Raw genomic sequence first — 19,095 nt, 5'->3', positions numbered from 1 at the left:
ATCATTATCACTATTATTATTATTACTGTTATTATTAATGTTAATATTATTATTAATATGCCATTATTACTCATTTTCGTTGTTGGGGTATCTTTTATTGCTCATATGAAGATTCACCATTTCCTTCGGGCAGTACCATTATAGCAGTGATAATTCTATTTCTTAAAAAGGAATTAAAAAGCTGATTTTAGGCAATCATTTAAAAAATTTACAATGGCAACAAAAATAATTTATTTTCCCTCTCATCTTTCAATCTCAATACCCAAGATAAAGAACTTTCTCTTATTTTTCTTTCACACTGAAATCCATATACAATTCTTTAAATGATAATAAAAAAAATAAAAAAAAAGGCCGGCGCAAACAAAAGCACCGAATATATATATATATATATATATACAATATGTCTCTCAAAAAAAAAAAAAAAAAAACGGCGAGAATCCAAACAACAGAAGCTATAGAGAAAAATGGAATCTTTTGGTCTTTCTCCTACGTTTTTTTTTTTTTTTTTTTTTGCCTCGAAATACATAGATACATATGATAACAATAACATATAGTAACATTAACATTAATAGCAATAACAGTAATAATAATAAAATAATAATAATACAGTAATAATATTGATAACAATAATAATAGCAATAGTAATAATAATAAAATAATAGTGATAATATTATATAATATTATTAATAGTAATAATAATAATAATAATAATAAAATAACAATAATAATAATAATAATATTAAAAATAATATTAATAATAATAATAATAATAATAACTCCGAATATAACAAACAAAACGTCATAAAATCACTTGCATTCGCTTATCTCTCTTTTTATATTTCTATATTTGTTTCCTAACAGTCAATTACATTTTCGTGCGTGCATAAACCTATTTCTCGGAATTTCATTGGGCATATATATCAATCGGACTGTGTGAGAAAAGGATGAGAAAGAAGATCCTTGCTTCTTGGACGCTTCTTGTGATCAAGAGTCAGACAGGCCTCTACAAATGAAATAAAAGACTCATCAGTGACGTTATGAGCCGCAAGCTTTTGTCGAAGAACACTATAAGGACCTTCATTGAGAAGTGATCCCCTGGTATCTCCCAAATCAGCAATGTCATCTCTTTTTTTCTCTATATCCTGCTCATCCACACTTTGGGATTCCCTTGGTTGAAAGACTGGAGTATATAAGTAATAATATGATGAATCTTCTGCGGAGTCCTCACCATCTTTATTACCTTGTTCATAAATACAGCCAAACTTATTTATAAACTTGGCGGTATGTCGACCCTCCCATAACATTCTTCGTGGGAAGGGTTGTCCACAAACGTAAACAATACGAGCAAGCATTTCAGGAACCGTCTCAGAAGTAAAAAGTACTTCACCCGTAACAAGTTCAGCCAAAATTGCGCCAAGGGACCAAACATCGATACGTCCATCGTAGTCACAACCAAAAATTACTTCAGGAGCGCGATAACTGCGGCTCTGAATATAGGAGCTGAGGTGATCACTCAAAAAACAGCTGCTACCAAAGTCAATCACTTTTACGACGCAACGACGATGAGAGACAAACAATACATTTTCTGGCTTCAAATCGGCGTGAATAAGATTGAGGCTATGAACGTAAGTTAGTGCCTCAACAATTTGGCGAGCGATACGACGAAGACGCGGAATGGTAAAGTAAAATGTTTCCTCTTCTTCACGGTTGTATTTGGAATATTCATAAAGGTTATCTGAAAGTAACTCTGTTACCAACATCGTGTGCTCTTTATAATAAAAACAGTCAATAAGACGAATTACATGGACCTTATCAGGATCTTTGTATTTATTAATAAGAGTCAACAAACGAATTTCATCCAGTGACTGATCAAAAAAATCTTTCGAGTTATTGATAATTTTAAGACATACCTCAGCGTAACCGGCGACTCTCTGTCTTTTTTTTCCATCAGTGAATTTATTTTCCTCAGTATCATCATTAGGAATGCACTCAGTTTCAGGTTCATTTTCATCATCATCATCCTCGTAGAACGGTTGATGCAAATCGTAGCAGCGAACAGCTCGACTAAATGTTGCCTTTCCCAACAACTCTATAATTTGATAACGATCTGCGATAATTGTACCACGTTCAATGGGAAATGTTTTTTCTTCCTCAAACCCAGTTTTTAGAGGATCCATTATCACACGAAGATTAAATGAACCCATGGTTACAGGAGCCCTCCCTTCCCCAGCCAGACGTCGAAATTCGCGACGTCGCTCTTCACGTGCTTGAACAGCGTCAAAAACAACTTCTCGCTCCAGCTCTACCACAAACTCAAAAGGTGATTTTGGGACAAAAGAGTCACGAGACTTCTCTGTTGTAGAACATTCTTCATATTCATAGTTTATAAACTCCTTTTTCGTAATATACTTTGGTCCAATTGAATTGGATAACCCACCACGACGCATTGCATCGCTAAACATTTTGCTTAGTAACTGTGCTTGTCCTTCGGTCACACCGCCACCGAAAGGAAATGATGGAACCCGAAAAACTCTTTTCTTTTTGCATTTTGTATCATCTTCCCCATCATCAATGTCCGCAGTTTCTTCTTCACTGTCATCTTCAATCGTTTCCCCCGTATCAAGACGAATACATAATGGTTCGGGAAGCCAAGTACAACCACTTATCTCTTGATATAGCGTCGGATCAACCGCCTTAAATATAACTTGTGTTTTCACACCATCATAAATGTTTTCTTCAGAATCTCCAGAACAATCAAAGTTTGCCAAACGTGTGTTTGATGAAATTTTATTTTGATTCAAACGAGGGATATCTTCAGCAGAATAACCAACATCATCTTCATATTTTTCTGAAGGGGAACTCTCTTCATTATCTAACTCACCGTTGTAGATGTCTTGCTTTAAACACCTTGTCCCCTTCTTCGATTTTTCAGCAAAATTCAATAAAAGTGGCAGATTATGAGTTTTTTTCCTTAATTCATCGCCTCCTGAAAATGAGATCTCATTAACAGGATCACAATGATATTGAGGAACCGTCGATTCCTTTATGCAATTTGTTCCTGGTGCTGACGATTCAAGAGCACCCAAAAGAGCCTCATAAGACTTATAGCCCTCAACACTAAGTGTTCTTTGTCGAGCGGCTTCAGTTGCCTCCAACATGTACTTTGCAAGGGTTTTTAATTCTTCAATTATAGTATCAGTAGAAGCATCGTGGCGTTCTGTCTGATCTCCGACTTCCATGGCCTCTAAAAAACTTTAAATAACTCTTTTTATCGCGGCGATTTCTCTTGTGGCTCCCAAAAATAGATGGTTTCTAAGATAATAAACCAAAACTATTAGAAAAAAATCGCAAAACAAATATATTAAAAAGCGACCATAAAAATAAACACAAAAAACGCAAGCATGCTCAAAAAAAATCATATATATGTATATATCATTACCGCCATTATTAACACCACCTTCATCAATATTTTTAAAAAGGAGAGACGCGGCACAGCAAAACGAAAAGCAGGCAGAAACAAGGCGAGACCCCTTTTCCCCCGTCGAACCCGGAGCCCCGCGCCTTCCGCCGCCAACCGGGGAGTCACCGAGCCCGTGCGGTCGGCGCGGGCGAGCATGCGGCTGCTAGGGTGTGTTTTGTGCGTGGCGCGGGGTCCGGGGGAGTGGCGTCGTTTTTTTTTGTTTTTTGTTTTTTTTGCTGTTCTTGTTGTTGTTTTGTGCCTTGGGTTTTTGTGCGCGCGTGCCTTTAGAATTCTTTCTTCTTTTTTATGTTTTTTTTAAATAAGGATAAAAACAAGGGCTAGAAAAGTTTCCCATGAAAGCCTCATTCCTAGTTGCTGTTAGAAAAGAACTTTTGGAAAAAGCCTCTGAATTGGTCCCGAATTACGGGTTTGCAAATGCATCCTTATTTCATACCGCACTTGGTGCACTTCAAGAAAAAAATGAATACAAAGATAATAAAATTATAGCAGATGTGGATTTTGCTCAACTTTTTCCGAGGGGTTTTCCCATCGCTTTAGTTGAGCATATTGTGGAAAATACGAATAAAGCAGCACATGTACGACTAGAAGAAAGTTTTAATAAAAATACTATTCTTGATTATGTCGCCAAAAATAGTGGTTCATATCAAGTAGGGCAATACAAACTCCCCGGAGTGAAGAATGTGGTTGAGGAAGCAATATCGACGAAGATTGAAGCTTTGTTGCCTTATGTTGAGTACTGGCCAGAAGCAGTAGCATTGGAATTGAAACCCGCTAATGTACCATTTGCCGTAAAAAATTTGAGTGAGTTTGTGGATAACATCTGCTATTACGCTGAACGCATGGAAAATCTTGGGGCTGTTATTGCTTCGGGGAATTTACTTCTTCAATCTCGTCTATATTATCCAACAGTTCATCGAGATGTGGATAAGAAGGGTCATGAAAGGCATCAGCAAGAAACAGATGAAGAACGATTTTGGCGTGGTTTTTCTTCTTCAATTCCCCTTTCTGGTGGCCCTCAAGTGGGGGGAGGATTGCTCAATTACGGCTGGTATATAAAGAGAACAAAGGTATTAACGGTGTTTAGTCTGGCGATGTTTTCTTTTGTTGGGGAAGGAAAGGGCTACTCCGGGGATACACGGGCGATGATAAGGTGCATTATCGATACATTGCTTTAGCGGTTTGCAACCTGGTGTCGATTGTCTTTTAATATCTCTGGGACCTGGAAAATGATTAATACTGGTGCTTTTTATTTATTTAACACATGCTTTTTTATTGTTATTTTTTGTTCGTTGTCTTGATTGTTTATTATTATTATTATTATTATTATTATTGTTATTATTATTATTATTATTAATCTATTTATATATGTATATGATTATTATTCTGCTTTTTTTTATTTATTTTTTACTTTTTTACTTAGGCTACATAAAGGCATATATTTCAATATTTAGATAGAATGAGGACATCGTAGATTCCTAACGTGTGGCATCTTTTTGGTTCATATTCAAATTCAATTTACAAAGTGGTATATTTTTATTCTTTAGCCAGGCTGACTTTTATGATCCTCCCTAAAAAAAAAATAATAAGGAAAAAGGAAAAAAAAAAGGAAATGCTTTCTTGATTAATCCGCTTTTTATTTTTTTGTTCCCATCCCTCGATACATATATATATAAGTCTTGTACCCGAAGAGATATCGGTGAAGAAAAGAGTATGATTTTTAAATTAAGATATTTAACTAATTGCCACTTTTCTTGGGAAGGAGATAATAAATTGGAATTCATATTTGCATGAATTTAATTCCACTCATATTCCATATGTTTTACTTTTTGCGATCTGTCTCTATTGCCTACATTTTATTTCTGGTGATCTTTTTTATTGTTTTTCTTGGAGAGAAAGCGAATTTTAGGTAAATTTGTGGAGTTTTTACAGTTTATTATTATTGAATATTCTTATTATTTTTTTATTTATTTCTGTTCATCTTGTTCGCTGTTATTATTATTATTATTACTAATTATTATTATTATTATTATTATTATTATTATTATTATTATACTTTCATTACTGTCTTTGAGCTAAATGGACCATAATATTTGTTTCATTTCTGTTTTTTTTTTTGTTGTTGTTGTTGTTGTTGCTGTTGTTTTTTCTTTTTTTGTGTGTTTGTGTGCCAAATTGAAAAAAACTTTCCGTTTATTCATTTGTGCTTGATGCCAAGTGACCAGAAATTTCCTAATTTATTGATTTTTTTTATTATTTATTTATTTTATTTTACTATTTTTTTTTGTTTGTTTGTTTTGTTTTTTTTTTGTTTATATTTTTTTCTTTTTTTTTGTCATATATATATATATATATATATTGCCTTTAATTGGATGGCATCACATGTAAATATTTTTTTTATGTATATATATTTTTTTTGAATCTTATCGTTTTTTTTTGTTTTGTTTTGTTTTGATTACATGTAGTTATTATGTCCAATTTCTTCGAAAAAGGATTATCAATAATTTGCTGCGCCACAAACTCGACAAAGCCATGGGCAGAGGGTGAAGCGGATGGCGACGAGAAGTATATGAACCTGCAGGGTCCAGGTGTTCGGAATTTAACAGGATCTGTTAACGACAAACGTATCTGTGTCCCTCAAAAGATTGATCCTAAAACATTTTTTGCAAACGAGCGAACGTTTCTCAAGTGGCTATCTATTTCTGTTATGATTGGCCTGATGTCTTTGACACTGTTGAACTTTGGTGACACGTCGAGTACTGCCCCAGAATTAGCTGGTTTGGTTTTATTACCTGTATCTATTATCTTTATGGCATACTCTTTGTTTATTTTCAGGGATCGTGCCAATAAGATATATATGCGAGAACCAATGCGATACGACGATACTCGTGGTCCTACATTGCTTGTACTTGTTCTTGGAGCTGCTTTGCTAACTGCAACTATATTTTCGGTTCAGCGACACTACTACAAAGCCATGACACCAACAATTCATGGCGGAGCAATTTTCTCATAATTAAGTTAATTGCGAGGATTCAGTATTGCATATGCAGGAATAAAGGTGCCTTTTCTTAAGAACCCAAATTATCCGTATGCTTTCTTGGAAAGGGAACGACGGTTATTTAAAAATGCTCTGTTTGAAACGGAATTTTAAAGAAAAGAAAAAGGGGAGGCACAAACACAACAATGTGATTTATTAGCAAAGGTAATAAAAAGAAGAAAGAAAAACAAAAAAGAGGTGGGAAGGCGATTTTCAAATAGAATCTTCAAATCTAATGGAACGTAAAAAGTAATACATTGTGTTAAATCGTTCTATCCACATATATTTACATAGTTGTATTTGCCTTTTTTTTTTTTTTTTTTTTTTTTTTTTTGGTGTTTCCGTGCTGTTGTTTTTGTTGTTAACCTTGTAACTGGGAATATTTTTCTGCACATGAAAGATTCTTTTTTGTTATTGTCTTCGCTGTGAATAGTTCTTAAAAGATAATTTTACTTTAAAGATGCTATTTAGAAAGAGCATGTCTGGTGTGAGGAAACTCTCAGGGCGTAAACCTGTGGTTAGCAAACTTTTCAACTGTTTCGCAAACAGTCCATCGAGCGAGTCTTTTTCTTTGGATGCTGTTCTGACAGATGCGTGCAAAAGAATTAATATTTCTATTCCTTCTTCCTCGAAGGAAATTGCCGGGTACAAGTGGTGGGAAAGGCTCTGTAGGGCTTGCGCGGACAAACCCTCAACCTCATATTATGGAAGAGCAATGCTGCGTCAGAGACTTGTCCGAGCATTATCGGAACGATTGGCGGTAGATGAGGTTTTTCGTTTAAATGGACACGAAATTGAAAAAGAAGACATTATTGAACCTCTAGTTGTGATGGGTTTACCGCGGTGTAATGGACACCAGGCAGCGCATGTTTTGTCTCGTTCAGGGCTTTTTTTGGCTTTTAAGCAGAGCGATACCTTTGCACCATCGCTTCTTCTAGATGTCGAGCGATGTGATGCATTTTATCGGCGGTTTAAATGGTTTTCCTTTATTTATCCTGATTTTTCATGTGTAAGAACCGTTAATCCCAATCAAATAGACGACGATCTTACGTTGCAACTCATGTGTCCCGAGTCATATGCATGGGGATTTTTACACGGACTAGATGAATATCTTTTGGAGTGTTTACAAGAGGACCAAACGCCAGTGTATCAACATCTTAGGCGAATGTGCCAGTTGTTTCAGTGGTATAGACGCTGTGGCCACTTTTCGGAGTGTGTTTTGCGGGATATCAATCCCATTAATAACCCAATAGAGGAACAAAAGTATGGTTCTAAATCCCCCTTATTAAAAGCACAATGGCTTCTTTTTTGTCCTTTTGCTATATTAAGCATTGAGTCACTTCATGAAGCCTTCCCTGATATGAGATTGATTTGGGTACATCGTGCTTTATCACAGTGTATTCCATCATTGTGTTCATCACTGGCAATTCATAATAGTCTCTACACGGGAAAGTCGCCGAGTGATTCTCAATTAGTAACATTGGGAGACAAAGTATTAGGTACTTTTGGGTCTGGAGCTGAATATGCCATTGACTATCTCGCTGATTTTGATAAGAATCGTATGGTGCACTGGTCTAATCGGGATGTGAAGCGGCACACAACACGGTTAGCGACGAAGACTTTGGACTATTTTGGAATTGATGTAGATAGATACCGCCGTATGCAGATGATCAACGGTCAAACAGAGTATATAGAAGTTTTTCGTCCTTTGCATGATGCAAAAATGCCGTACTTTGGTTTGCATGATGGTGTTGTTAGTGAGGTCTTTGAAAGTTATATTTATCAGTTTGAGGAGTTTGCATATGAAAATAGGTTTGGTGTTACGATTGAAGATTATCAACCTTTGGCAGCTCCTGCGGATCAGCAATCCCTTGGAACTTTGAGGGTAAATGGCGGTGACCAACCTTCCTTTCCATCCTTTGCGGACAGTCAGCCAATAGATGGCCACTTCTTACAAGAAAACAAGGGGTTCAAATGAGATGTTGAGGCGGAAATCTTCTAGAGGAGTGGAAGCTTTGCATTTCCATGAAACTTTTTTTTCTCCCGGATGAATATTATTTGCTTATTGCATGCGTATGTGTTTTATTGTCGTTTTTTTTGTTGTTGTTGTTGTTGTTGTCATTTTTGCATTTGCCCTCTTTATGAAGTCTGTGGTTTTTGTATGTAGTATTTACTTGCTTTGGAGTGCTGCTTGTAAATGTTTATCAGACTGGCGATTTGTAATTCTCTGCCTGTCTACGTAATTTAACGAGACTGTGTAAACGATAAGTCCGAGAAGTGTAATGGAGTTTATGTTCTTATTTGTTTTGTATTTTTTTATATTTTGTGATAATGAGCAAATAAAGAAAAAAAAAGTATTTGGAAACTATGCAAAATGGGTGGAGTTCACGGCATATTTTTCTCATAGATTGACATCGGGTCGTTTCTTTGTGGTCTCTTTGGCTTGTTCTCCTTTGTGAAGAAACAAGAAGTAGAGGAAAAAAAAGAAGGAAAGAAACGCTTCACATCATTTTTTTAAGCAATGACTGAGGGACGCTTTGAGACGATTCACAATCTTCGGCCCAAAAATTGGGATGGACGCCGTCATTGGACCAATTGGCACCACCTTTACGACTGTGAAAAGGATCACTTGGAGCGCGAAAGCTGTCCATTTCATGACCTTCGTGCTGGGGGACAATTTCAATATGAATACATGGGAGGTGGTGGTTTTCAGGCTCCTATTCCTCCCAACCGTCTTAATGATCGTCCAAATGGGGACAGAATGGATTTCGCAAAGGGACGTGGTACACAAGTCGGCGGTCTTGGAGACATCCCGTTGGATGTGGAGGCCGGAAACCCCATAAAACACAACAAGCACCCGGGAAAAACTGTGATACACACCAAGAAGAATCCATTGAATCGTGGGTTATTCAGTAACTACCCGTATATGCCTGATCCGCTCGATGGTAGGGCTGCTGCACGCGATCCCAGAGGTGGTGAGGGCGGAATAAGGGCCGGACGTGTCGATGGCTTTGGCCAGGCGCCAGAGTGGATAGCAGATCCGTATGACGACAAAATTGACCGAGGGCGCATTCATCACTTAAAGGCAGGACCATTGAATTACAGACCGGAGGGTATTCCGCCCTGGATGCCAGAAGGAGAGCCCGAAAAAAGCAAAAAGCGAAAGTATGGTGCGTTCTATGCTGGTAAACCAAGTGGTATCATTAATGATATAGAGTGGATTCCCGATCCACGAATTGAAACTGGAGTCAAGAGGCACGCAAGACCTTTCCGCACTTGGCACACACGAACAAAGTGGTCCATGCCCACACATGCGCCGTGGTCCACGGGAAAAATCACGGCGGAACCATTTCGTGGGCAAAACTTAGATGTAACAACGGCCGGATTGCCCTCCTTTGACACTTACAGAAGGGTGAACTTGACACCGAGTATCGGCAAGGAAGCGGCACTCTCCTTAATAAAAGCGCCAGAGCCTGTAAGGCTGAAATGAGGACCGTTTGGTGTGTGTGTGTGTGGGTTTAACATGGCAAGTGAATTTCACCACGGAGTAAAGAGAACAAGGATCAAATTTGAGGGCAGATTTTAGTCGTCAACCAAGGAGGAGAAACGTGTTGCATCGTTGAATCCATCATGGCCAAGTTCTCTGAGACTGCTGTACTTTTGAATTTCCACATACTTCCTTTCTCTTTACTGGGAAATTTTTACCGCTTGCTTGAATCTTACTGTTTTGTTTCAGTTTAATCTTTTTTGTGTATTTTTTGGCTTGAGCACTTTTTAAATTTTTTCCATTGATGTAGATTTTTTTTTCCGAGCGTCTCATTGGTGTACGCTTACCCAAGATGCATATTTGAAAATTATTTTCACATGTAGTTATGGTTGTCTACTTGTTATTTGAGTGATGATGGAAAATCTCATGGGGTTATTCCATCTTGTTCTTGATGTACTGGAATGCCTGTGTGTGTGTGTGTGTGTGTGTGTGTGTGTGTGTGTGTGTGTGTGTGTGTGTGTGTGTGTGTGTGTGTGTGTGTGTGTGTGTGTATTGTTGTGATTAATTCAAGAAATGAACGTCATTATGTCACTTTTGGACATTTTTTTTTCTTTGATTTTGCATGCGTCCAGAGACAAGGACATTGTGCGATGTATGATGACTTTTCTTGTCTTATGTCGCATGTGTCCTGGGTCTGTTTCTCGTCCAAATGCCCAAAGAATATTAGGAGTTGGAGGATTGAATTGTGGTGGCCGCCGGTATGGGAGTAGAAACGAAACTTCAGCCAAAGGAGCTTCTCGGGGCGCATTATCTCCTTCCATGTCCAAGGAGGCAAATTCAACTCTATCGTCATTGCCCATCGCACAGAAATTGTTTTACGATTTGCCTATTCAGGTACACGAAATACTTCGTTTAAACCATTGGCAAGAAGCCATACGTTTTATTTCATCTCTTTCTTCTTCATCTCAGAAAGAAGGTGCCGAAGCAAGGCCCCTCACTTCAAGTTGCGAATCACTCATTGCCGCATTACTCTACCATGGTCATGGAGAAAGTGCATTTACTCTCTGGCGTATTGCCTCCACAAACTTCGACTTTGCCCCCTCACCGATGACGATGATGAAGCTTGCTGTTTACACCCTTCTTGTGGACCGCAAGGCTCAGGAGGCCCTTGACCTTGTGGCAATGGCAACAATACCACTGGAAAGTAAGACGGTCGCTGAAGGGCCTGTCTTGGAACTGATTGCGCTATGGACGACTGTTTTGGCGGCGCTTTCTCTCGACGAAGAGAGGAATTTGCAGGAAAAGCATGTTAAACTGGAACAAAAGGTAGAAAAAGCCCTTGTAGACCTGCTGCGCCTGTCACTTCAGACGGCGAGGAAAGGTGACACGCAGTTGAACGCGGAAAGGCTACAGCTTGCCCTACATGCTCTTTTGTCAATAACACTGCTTAGAGATGGGAGCGAGGTGTTGCATAGGCTTATTTCCTCATCCTTCTTGGAGAGTGACGATCCTTCGGTTGGCACCCTCTCTCGCGTGGCAGAAGTACTTTCCATGAAAACATTTGATTACAATACAACTGCCTTCTTCTCAGATGATGTGTCTTTTTTGATTACTCGTATATTTTTACTGCCGGTGGTTTGGTCTTCCGAAAATTCCACCCCTTTGCTGTTGGGGTTAGAGGTGTACAGGAGTTTTTTCATTGCCAAGCCTGAACCTCTGTCGTCAGAGGTCGGAAATGCATATTTTCCTTTTACTGATAATGCGTCTACTAGTAATACTACCACTAATAATAATGCTTCCGCTACACACACGACGGTAGGAAATGTGTTTTTGCGACGGCTTATACAAAATAATCTTGAAAAGTCGTTTCTTCATTCAGTTGTTTTGCACGATATGAATGCGTCCCGTACGTCTCTCATGACACATCTACTAGAAACCCCTATTAAACGTGATTTGTGTGATTTGTTAAGCTACAGATTTGGGAAGGCGTTTATTTCTGTTGTGAATGAGTCCTCATTGAGTGGGGCGCAGCGCACGCCTTTTCTTGGGTATGTTTCACGGGCGCTTAGTCCTTTTTTTAGCAGGGATGCACGGCAGAGTGAAACTGGGCCACACATTGGAGTCGGCACCTGTAAAAGTATTGTTTGTAGGAACAAAAATTTTTATCTGGAGTTGCTTTCCAACTTGATAACGGAGGTACCTGCTGCCGAGCTTAAAGCATGGCGTCGTTTTGTGGTTCTTCTGACGGGTGCAATCATCAGGGACACGGACGGTAGCGCTCCAGCAACCATATCGCAGGAGTTGCGGCTGCAGCTTCATTTGCGTTGGTGGCTTCCGGAGCTGTTGGCGATGGTGGATACCACGCGTGAATGTAGTTTGTGGGTGACGCCACAAAGTGCAGTCTTCCCTGGTGTTATAACGGAGTGGGAACAGTCGGTGTGCATGATATTGCGCACTCTTCACGAAAAAGAGCACCGCAACAGAAGCGAAAACCCACTGGGCTGGGCGTCTCTCGATAACGCAATTATCAAGGATTTGCACAGCACCGATGAGGCCTCACAAATCTCGCACGGTGTTAGTCGTTTGCTTGTACAGCGCGTTGTTCGTTGGGAATGGCTTTTGAAAGGCCTTTGGAATTTTGCCCGAGAGACCAGTCGTAATGGGAGTCAAAGCACATGGAGGAACCTTTTGGAGGTTTGCGTTGAGACGCTAAACCACTGTAGGGTGTTTCACCGTCACGACATTGCAAGGGATCTCATAGAAACCCTGTTTCTTCCCGCCGCTCCTTTTTTGCCATCTTTGGCAGAGTCGCCCAGGGAAGGTACTTCTTGTGATAAGACCCTCATCGCACTGCTCATCAATGGGTCAAATGACACTCTAAGGACCTCCACCACACTAATGGAGTTACGGTGGCGTTTGGTGGATGAGGTGTCCCGCTGGATGCCTGCATTTCAGGGCTGGGCTTTCATGAGAGGATTGCAGGCGCTATTGCCATGTTTTCCACATGATGCGAAGAAAAGTTTTATATCACTGGAAAACCTTATAAATGATCTCTTGAACGGAAATGGTAAAGATGAGGTGCCTGGCACCAGAGAGCGAGAACGGGTGGGTAAAGTTTTTGAATGGTATGAGGAAGCCTGCCGCGACGATCTCTCGCTTCGGACACCACAGCTACTTTGTCCACTTTCTCGAGCCATGCGTCGGGCTTCTCTTATTAACTCTTTTAGTGAACTAATGAAAAACACATTTTGGGATATTCAACGTGGTTTTCACGCACCGCGGCCTTCCTCAGCATCACGGCTATTGGTAGACACATTGATCTTTTATTATGCGCACCATGCTGTGGCCACAACCCGAGCGAGACTTGCTGGAGATGCAGATATTCTTTTGGAGCTCTCCAACACCGCCTATGATAATGCCAGAAATATGGTTGCCGCTTTTGCAGAGAACTACATTCTTGCCTTGTGGAAAGAGGACTGCTTTCCTGCTCTGGAAGCCATGTTGCTGAAGCCCGCCGCTCCCAATGAAGGCTCAAATGCGTCATCAACATCGTCAGTATTGGCTTTTCCAAAGGCCATGAGTCATAAGGACTATTTTTTCTCTGCTGAAATTGCGTATCTTTTACCAGAGGCGGAGCGTGAGGCATTACGGTTGTTTCTGCTTCTGACATTTGCGCAACGCTTCGACGGTTTCTTATATACAACTGTATTGGGGCGGCTTCCCCGAAGCAAAACAGATCCTGCACGCGTTGCTGCATTTGTGGACCGCCTTGTAGCAGAAGAACCGTGTCTTTTTTTTTCTTTGGGCACTGTAGCGCAGCAGGCAGCAAGGGAGAAGTGGCGATTGCGTGAATTTTGTGCATCCATTGCCGCATCGCATGAGAAAGGTGAGACTAAGGAGCAGGAGAAAAGAACACGGATTGGTGACAGAAATCATGTGCGTACCATCAGAGAATTAAATCGTTGTATTGATAACTGTGATTGGGTGAAGGCCCTGCGGGCAATTCCGCACGTAATTAGCGACCCGTTGCACGTTGCGCGCAAGGCATTACTGGCGTGTGAAAAGGCCCCAAAAGGAGCCACCTGGCAAGGCACGATGAGCATTTTTGTCAACTCCAGGCACTCGTGGGAACAAGTGTCACCAAAAAAAAATCGGGAGCAAAATAAATTGGGAGACTCTTCCCGTTTGCGTGCCACCATAGGAATTCAGGAGTGCGGGCGTATCATGACACTTCTAGCCGATGCAAGACGCTGGTGTGAGGCGCTGCAAGTATTTGAACTTCTTGGTCCTTACGGGATGGATGGTTACACCTTTTCTCAGGCGTGTTTTGCTCTTCGTACCGGTGGTCACCCAGAATTAGCCATAGATTTGTGGGCGATGTGGCGTGCATATGTAGGTGATGCTGTGGAGCCAACGGCGCAGATGTGCGGACATTTTCTGCGTTGCGGTGTGGTAGGCAACACAACGGTGGCAGACGCAGCGTGTGTAATGTTAAAGTTGGCGGTCCATGCATCTGCCCGCCAGAAAGTGACTGTGACCCCAGAAAGTTTCTCTCCCCCCAATGACGATTGTACCCCAGGGACGACCCTTCCTCTCTCTATAGAGAAGGAGGAAAAAACAATTACCGCCCTTCTCCGCGATCGTTGGCATGAGAGTTGGCAGGAGGCGCTACGAGTTGCTCTTGTGAGTGAAAGACCGCGCATCATTCATGCCGTTGCACGGGAGTCGCCCAGCAACTATCATTTGTATGAAGCCGTCATGCAACACGTCACGCGAGCACATCGAAATCTTTCGATGGAAGAGAGAAGCGCTATTGCAGGGCATTTGGATCTCAAGACTGCGCTAAATCCACAAGGCAATTCTGTGGATTCCGGGGAAGACCGTGCTGTTCGTGTGCTACGGGAACTGTTGGGTGACGAAGAGGGGGATTAAACTGCAGCGATACATACGAATCTATAAACTACCCTTATTCATACGTGCGGATATTCATGCATACACGTTACATGAAACGACGTATACATGCGTTTATAAACCGCGATGCGTCGTGAAAGAAATAGTGAGGGAAGTATTTTTTACTTTTTTGAATGTATGTGTGGGTGTGGGGATTTCCATTTTTCTTTTTTTTTTCTTTTACTTTTTTTTTTTCTTTTGCGTGGCTTGCCCTTGTATTTCTTTTGTGTGCGTGTGTGTGGGTGGATGTTACTGGCGTGATCATAAGAGGAGGTTCATGATAGATGTCAAGTGAGGCGACAGTTGTGGAGCACCAGCCAGCGTATCGCCCAGATGACCCGGAGTTCTACCTGCAGGATCAGGGGCAAAGGAGTTCTGGAGCCGAGTTGGTCAACGTTTTGGGACGTATTGCAATTCGTGTAGCCCGTCTTATCGCTCTGAACTGCCTGTGGGCGCCTGTCAATCGGATCTTTTTGCTGCAGTGCACAGAGGGGGAACTTATCCAAAATGGGCGGCTTTCACATGGTGGGTTTGGGGGCATGCGGGGCTGTGTCCATTACATCATGAAGAAGGAAGGGGCCGTGGGACTGTTCCGTGGATGCTTCACAGAAATGGCGTTATCGATTCCGGCTTACATCGCCCAGGTTACGGTAATCCTCTTTACTGTGCGGTTACAACAGCAGTTGGTGGTGATCTCTCGGCCCGCTTCAGTCATGCTTGGGGTGGCGGCACCAGGACTACGCGTACTGCTGACAGCACCTATTGTGGGTTCAAAAAAAACCGTCATGGGTAACTTTGCCGCGGACATTGTCGCATGCAAAGGTGACGTGGTGACAACGGATGATGAGGAGGAAGAAGCGTATTTGTATTGCTCTGCGTGGGAGGCCGCAGCGGCAGTACAGAAGCGTTGGGGTTGGAAAGGACTTTTTTTCAAGGGTGTAGACGTAGACATCATTGCCATCTACACACAGAGCCTCACGATGCAGCTTATGGGAATGGCGATTGCGCCCAAGGTCGAAGAAATTATAGAAGAGCAGTTTCAGCGGCCAGGGAGGAAGGCTGCTGCGATGATCGCCTGTACTATTGGTGTGCGCCTTATCTGCAGCTTTTTATTTCAGCCGTTTCAGGTCATACGCGCACGCATGACACTTCTCTCCACGAGTGTGAGGCAGAAACAGAAAAGAAACCGCCGGTTCTGGCACCACGCAAAGGATATTCTGCGTCAGGACGGAATTACAGCGTTCTGGGCTGGGCTTCGCATGCGATTTCTTCTAGATGTAGGCGGTATTCTGCTTAGTACGCTTATGGTGCATTGAGAAGCAGGGGGGTAAAGCCATATATATCAAGCAAAAAGGGAAAGAGAGGGAGGGTGATTCATGAATTCGTGTTTTGTTTTGTTTTTTTCGTTTCTGTGGATGGATGAACGGAGCAACGAAGAAAATACGGCCATGTCATCCGTTATTAGTTAATAATAGTCTACGAAGACTACACAATTTATTGGTCATCCTTGTTGGATGAGTTTTTATTATTTCTTTTTTAACTTCTTTTGTCTTTGGCGTCCAGATTTTCAGTTGTTCTTTTTTGTTGTTGTTTTTTAAGGTACATTCCCCTCCTCATAATAATCACCACCACCAATACGAAGGAAAGGAGGGTGACAAATAAGGAAGCGCAGAGAAGCCCGAGAAATTCAAAAAAAAAAAAACCGAGGTGGACTTCAAGAGGAAAACTATATAAAGTAAACATTTGTATTCAATCATAACTGCCCCGTGCGCGTGCGTGTGTCTGTGTGTGTGTACGCGTGCCATTTTGTTGCTCATTGGAGAGTTTTATTTCCTTTGTTGCTTCTTGGTGTGGTTTTTTTGTTTGTTTGTTTGGGCCTTTGGTATTCCCTACTCTCGTCCTTGTTGCTTTTCAGCTCACAGAAGCTAACGGATTGAGAGCGAGACAGAGACGTCAATGGCAGAGAGCCAGCCCTACGGTTATGCGCCATCATCAGGAGAAGTGATGGTCGATATGGCCGCTTCCCTGGTTGGCGTCTTCTTGCAGCGTGTTGTCATGGCGCCGTCGCACCGCATCGCCGTCTTGACGGTCGTGGAGGCTGAGTTAGTCCATGAGGGTCGGCTGCCGTCAACAGGGTTTGGCGGCATCATTGGCTGCGTGCGGCGTGTCTATGCAAAGGAGGGTCTCAGGTCCTTCTTTCGTGGGTTTCTGATAGACGCCGTTCTTGCTGTACCGTCTGCGGTCATGGAAGAAGTGAGCTCGTCGCTGGTATCAGAGCTGTTGGGAGTGGTGTTGCCTTTCGATAGAGTGCAACAGATGTCGCCGTTGGTGTGGGTCACTTTGTCGCTTGTTTCCACATCCATCTCTGTTCTGATTGCCACACCGGTGACGGGGATCCAAAACACCATTGTGACAAACTACGTTGGTGACATCGTTGCACCCCACCCCGCAGCAGGGGATGTGAAGGAATATGTGAAGGAGGGAGATTTTGGGGAGGAAGAAAAGGAAGAGTCGTACAAGTACAATTCCGCGTGGGAAACGGCAGCAGACATCCGCAGACGATACGGTTTTCGTGGGTTTTACCGCGGTTTTGGACTGGATGCGATGGCGGTGTTTATGTACAGAGGTACATACTACTACGCGTTACAAATACTTCCACCGGTTTTGCACAATCAATACCCGCACGCTGTCGCGTGTTCTTTGGCAATTGTAGCCAGATGCATCACTCAGCCATTTGAAGTTATCAGTCGCCGCATGCAGCTCACCGCTTCATCGGAGAGGAAGGGGTACAAGGGCATGGTGGACTGCGCCCGCACGATTGTGGCGGAAGAGGGCTACAGCGGGCTGTGGGCAGGCCTTCGGTTGAGGCTGTTGGTCACGTGTGTTTGGATGGCTGCTGTGGAGCTGCGCCGCCTGTACTGAGCTGCAATGACAAGAAGAACAACGTGGGAGGAAGAGAGGGAGGGGAGGAATAACTGGTGTGGGCGTGGGTGGGTGGAGAGTAACTAAGCAGCGAAAAGAAGAGGAAACGAACTGTTGTTTGGTGGTTTTTCTGCACTTCACCTCCAAATAACGGTGGAGCTGCTGCGAATAGCGGGCCAGTGTGAATTGTTGTTTTCTCAGCTATTGGTGTGTGAGGGAAATATCGCCAAGAGGAGGAAAAAACAGAGGGAATAATGAAACAACGAGCATTAGAGAGAAGGTGCATGGGTGGGAGGGATGGGCATGTAATAAGGGCTTGTCTCTCTCTCTCTATTTGGCACCTTCGAATAGAAAATTATTCCCGTTATTTTTGTTTTAGCCCTTTTGAATCTTGTGGAAGTTTTGGACACAGTGGCTGTCACCACCACCAGCCCTTCTCTTTTGTACACGTGTTTTATTATTATTTTTTTTTTCTTGTTTTTGTTTTGTCTGCACTGTGATACCGCTTGCTGCTGGACCTTGCCGTGTGTGTGTGGAAGGATGGTCTGCCTTTAATGCCACCCACCATGTGTGGCTTTCTCTTTGTTTTTTGTTTGATTTTACCGTCGCTCATGGCATCTGCACGCATATTTGTATACATGCTTGCGGAAAACCCAAAAAGAAGAAGAGTGATAGAATAGGGAGGGGCGGCACAGGCGTTATGGTCAGCAAGTATCGTCGTCTGCTCCAACACGATACAAGTGAGGAGAATGAAAACGGGGAAAGGGAAAATACGAGGCAGCAACAAAAAAAGCAGACAAATATTCGCTCGTGTAAGGCCTCCGTGCGGGCCAGTGATGAAGATGAGGATGACGAAATCGTCCTAGACGAATTGCATGAAGAAGATGCGACGGAAGGAGAAGGGGGGAAGAAGAAAGTGAGCGATGCTCACTCCGCAGGTGCTTCAGCAGACGCGGCGGCGCCCTCGGTTCGTAGGTTTGGGAGAGGACGAAAAGAAGTGGATTCCGCGACACTCTCGGTAGGGGATCATGAGGATGAGGTGGATGTTAAGAGTGACCAAACTGCGTCAAGGGAAGGTTACGCGAGGAACAGCGTCGACGCAAAGGATCATAAAAATAAGAATAAAATTGTTGTGGATGGGAAAGAAGAAAAAGAGGACGAAGAGGAAGAGGATGTGGATGCCGGAGAGGACCAAGAAGATGATGATGATGATGATGCTAA

The 19,095-nt window shown here is 42.2% G+C and overlaps 9 protein-coding genes across 9 annotated transcripts, besides 30 other annotated features; 8 read left to right on the top strand and 1 right to left on the bottom strand.

Annotated features, from left to right (window-relative positions):
* Nucleotides 1-55: part of a microsatellite that runs on past the window's edge.
* Nucleotides 1-568: part of a sequence feature (areas merged during assembly that could not be assigned to a particular haplotype. This can correspond to areas where the two haplotypes were merged or to regions with more than two copies in the genome that were merged during assembly.) that runs on past the window's edge.
* Nucleotides 319-349: a sequence feature (AT_rich).
* Nucleotides 374-396: a microsatellite.
* Nucleotides 492-512: a microsatellite.
* Nucleotides 535-776: a microsatellite.
* Nucleotides 569-635: a sequence feature (areas merged during assembly that could not be assigned to a particular haplotype. This can correspond to areas where the two haplotypes were merged or to regions with more than two copies in the genome that were merged during assembly.).
* Nucleotides 636-933: a sequence feature (areas merged during assembly that could not be assigned to a particular haplotype. This can correspond to areas where the two haplotypes were merged or to regions with more than two copies in the genome that were merged during assembly.).
* On the bottom strand, nucleotides 921-3,239 carry Tc00.1047053511249.60 (protein kinase, putative; the record flags this gene model as incomplete). Its single annotated transcript, XM_807493.1, has 1 exon — nucleotides 921-3,239. One exon carries the CDS (start codon nucleotides 3,237-3,239, stop codon nucleotides 921-923), a length of 2,319 nt encoding a protein of 772 aa, XP_812586.1.
* Nucleotides 934-1,516: a sequence feature (areas merged during assembly that could not be assigned to a particular haplotype. This can correspond to areas where the two haplotypes were merged or to regions with more than two copies in the genome that were merged during assembly.).
* Nucleotides 1,517-7,219: a sequence feature (areas merged during assembly that could not be assigned to a particular haplotype. This can correspond to areas where the two haplotypes were merged or to regions with more than two copies in the genome that were merged during assembly.).
* Nucleotides 3,671-3,715: a microsatellite.
* Nucleotides 3,814-4,656, top strand: Tc00.1047053511249.50 (hypothetical protein, conserved; the record flags this gene model as incomplete). The annotated part of the gene is made up of 1 exon (XM_807492.1): nucleotides 3,814-4,656. The coding sequence occupies one exon, from the start codon at nucleotides 3,814-3,816 to the stop codon at nucleotides 4,654-4,656; it is 843 nt and encodes a 280-aa protein (XP_812585.1).
* Nucleotides 4,784-4,834: a microsatellite.
* Nucleotides 4,835-4,900: a microsatellite.
* Nucleotides 5,052-5,091: a sequence feature (T-rich).
* Nucleotides 5,411-5,451: a sequence feature (AT_rich).
* Nucleotides 5,471-5,532: a microsatellite.
* Nucleotides 5,595-5,623: a microsatellite.
* Nucleotides 5,723-5,812: a sequence feature (A-rich).
* Nucleotides 5,816-5,837: a microsatellite.
* Nucleotides 5,864-5,896: a sequence feature (AT_rich).
* Nucleotides 5,907-5,932: a microsatellite.
* Nucleotides 5,949-6,491, top strand: Tc00.1047053511249.44 (vacuolar transporter chaperone, putative; the record flags this gene model as incomplete). The annotated part of the gene is made up of 1 exon (XM_807498.1): nucleotides 5,949-6,491. One exon carries the CDS (start codon nucleotides 5,949-5,951, stop codon nucleotides 6,489-6,491), a length of 543 nt encoding a protein of 180 aa, XP_812591.1.
* Nucleotides 6,821-6,849: a microsatellite.
* Tc00.1047053511249.40 (hypothetical protein, conserved) lies at nucleotides 6,976-8,493 on the top strand (the record flags this gene model as incomplete). Its single annotated transcript, XM_807491.1, has 1 exon — nucleotides 6,976-8,493. The coding sequence occupies one exon, from the start codon at nucleotides 6,976-6,978 to the stop codon at nucleotides 8,491-8,493; it is 1,518 nt and encodes a 505-aa protein (XP_812584.1).
* Nucleotides 7,220-7,299: a sequence feature (areas merged during assembly that could not be assigned to a particular haplotype. This can correspond to areas where the two haplotypes were merged or to regions with more than two copies in the genome that were merged during assembly.).
* Nucleotides 7,300-7,690: a sequence feature (haploid, Esmeraldo-like haplotype).
* Nucleotides 7,691-19,095: a sequence feature (heterozygous, non-Esmeraldo-like haplotype).
* Nucleotides 8,598-8,634: a microsatellite.
* On the top strand, nucleotides 9,037-10,005 carry Tc00.1047053511249.34 (hypothetical protein, conserved; the record flags this gene model as incomplete). Its single annotated transcript, XM_807497.1, has 1 exon — nucleotides 9,037-10,005. One exon carries the CDS (start codon nucleotides 9,037-9,039, stop codon nucleotides 10,003-10,005), a length of 969 nt encoding a protein of 322 aa, XP_812590.1.
* Nucleotides 10,469-10,553: a microsatellite.
* On the top strand, nucleotides 10,576-14,934 carry Tc00.1047053511249.30 (hypothetical protein, conserved; the record flags this gene model as incomplete). The annotated part of the gene is made up of 1 exon (XM_807490.1): nucleotides 10,576-14,934. The coding sequence occupies one exon, from the start codon at nucleotides 10,576-10,578 to the stop codon at nucleotides 14,932-14,934; it is 4,359 nt and encodes a 1,452-aa protein (XP_812583.1).
* Nucleotides 15,114-15,152: a microsatellite.
* Tc00.1047053511249.20 (ADP/ATP translocase, putative) lies at nucleotides 15,237-16,268 on the top strand (the record flags this gene model as incomplete). Its single annotated transcript, XM_807489.1, has 1 exon — nucleotides 15,237-16,268. One exon carries the CDS (start codon nucleotides 15,237-15,239, stop codon nucleotides 16,266-16,268), a length of 1,032 nt encoding a protein of 343 aa, XP_812582.1.
* On the top strand, nucleotides 16,909-17,874 carry Tc00.1047053511249.10 (ADP/ATP mitochondrial carrier protein, putative; the record flags this gene model as incomplete). Its single annotated transcript, XM_807488.1, has 1 exon — nucleotides 16,909-17,874. One exon carries the CDS (start codon nucleotides 16,909-16,911, stop codon nucleotides 17,872-17,874), a length of 966 nt encoding a protein of 321 aa, XP_812581.1.
* Nucleotides 18,327-18,347: a sequence feature (AT_rich).
* Tc00.1047053511249.4 (RNA editing 3' terminal uridylyl transferase 1, putative) lies at nucleotides 18,575-19,095 on the top strand (the record flags this gene model as incomplete). The annotated part of the gene is made up of 1 exon (XM_807499.1): nucleotides 18,575-19,095. A coding segment is annotated over one exon (521 nt), but the record flags the coding sequence as incomplete, so codon positions are not given.
* Nucleotides 19,017-19,089: a sequence feature (CT-rich).

Source organism: Trypanosoma cruzi, genomic scaffold (assembly GCF_000209065.1).
Source record: "Trypanosoma cruzi strain CL Brener 1047053517081 genomic scaffold, whole genome shotgun sequence".
Taxonomy (NCBI): Eukaryota; Euglenozoa; class Kinetoplastea; order Trypanosomatida; family Trypanosomatidae; genus Trypanosoma; species Trypanosoma cruzi.
The sequence above is the reverse complement of the archived record's forward strand: the minus strand, read 5'-3'. Positions and strand labels throughout refer to the sequence as shown.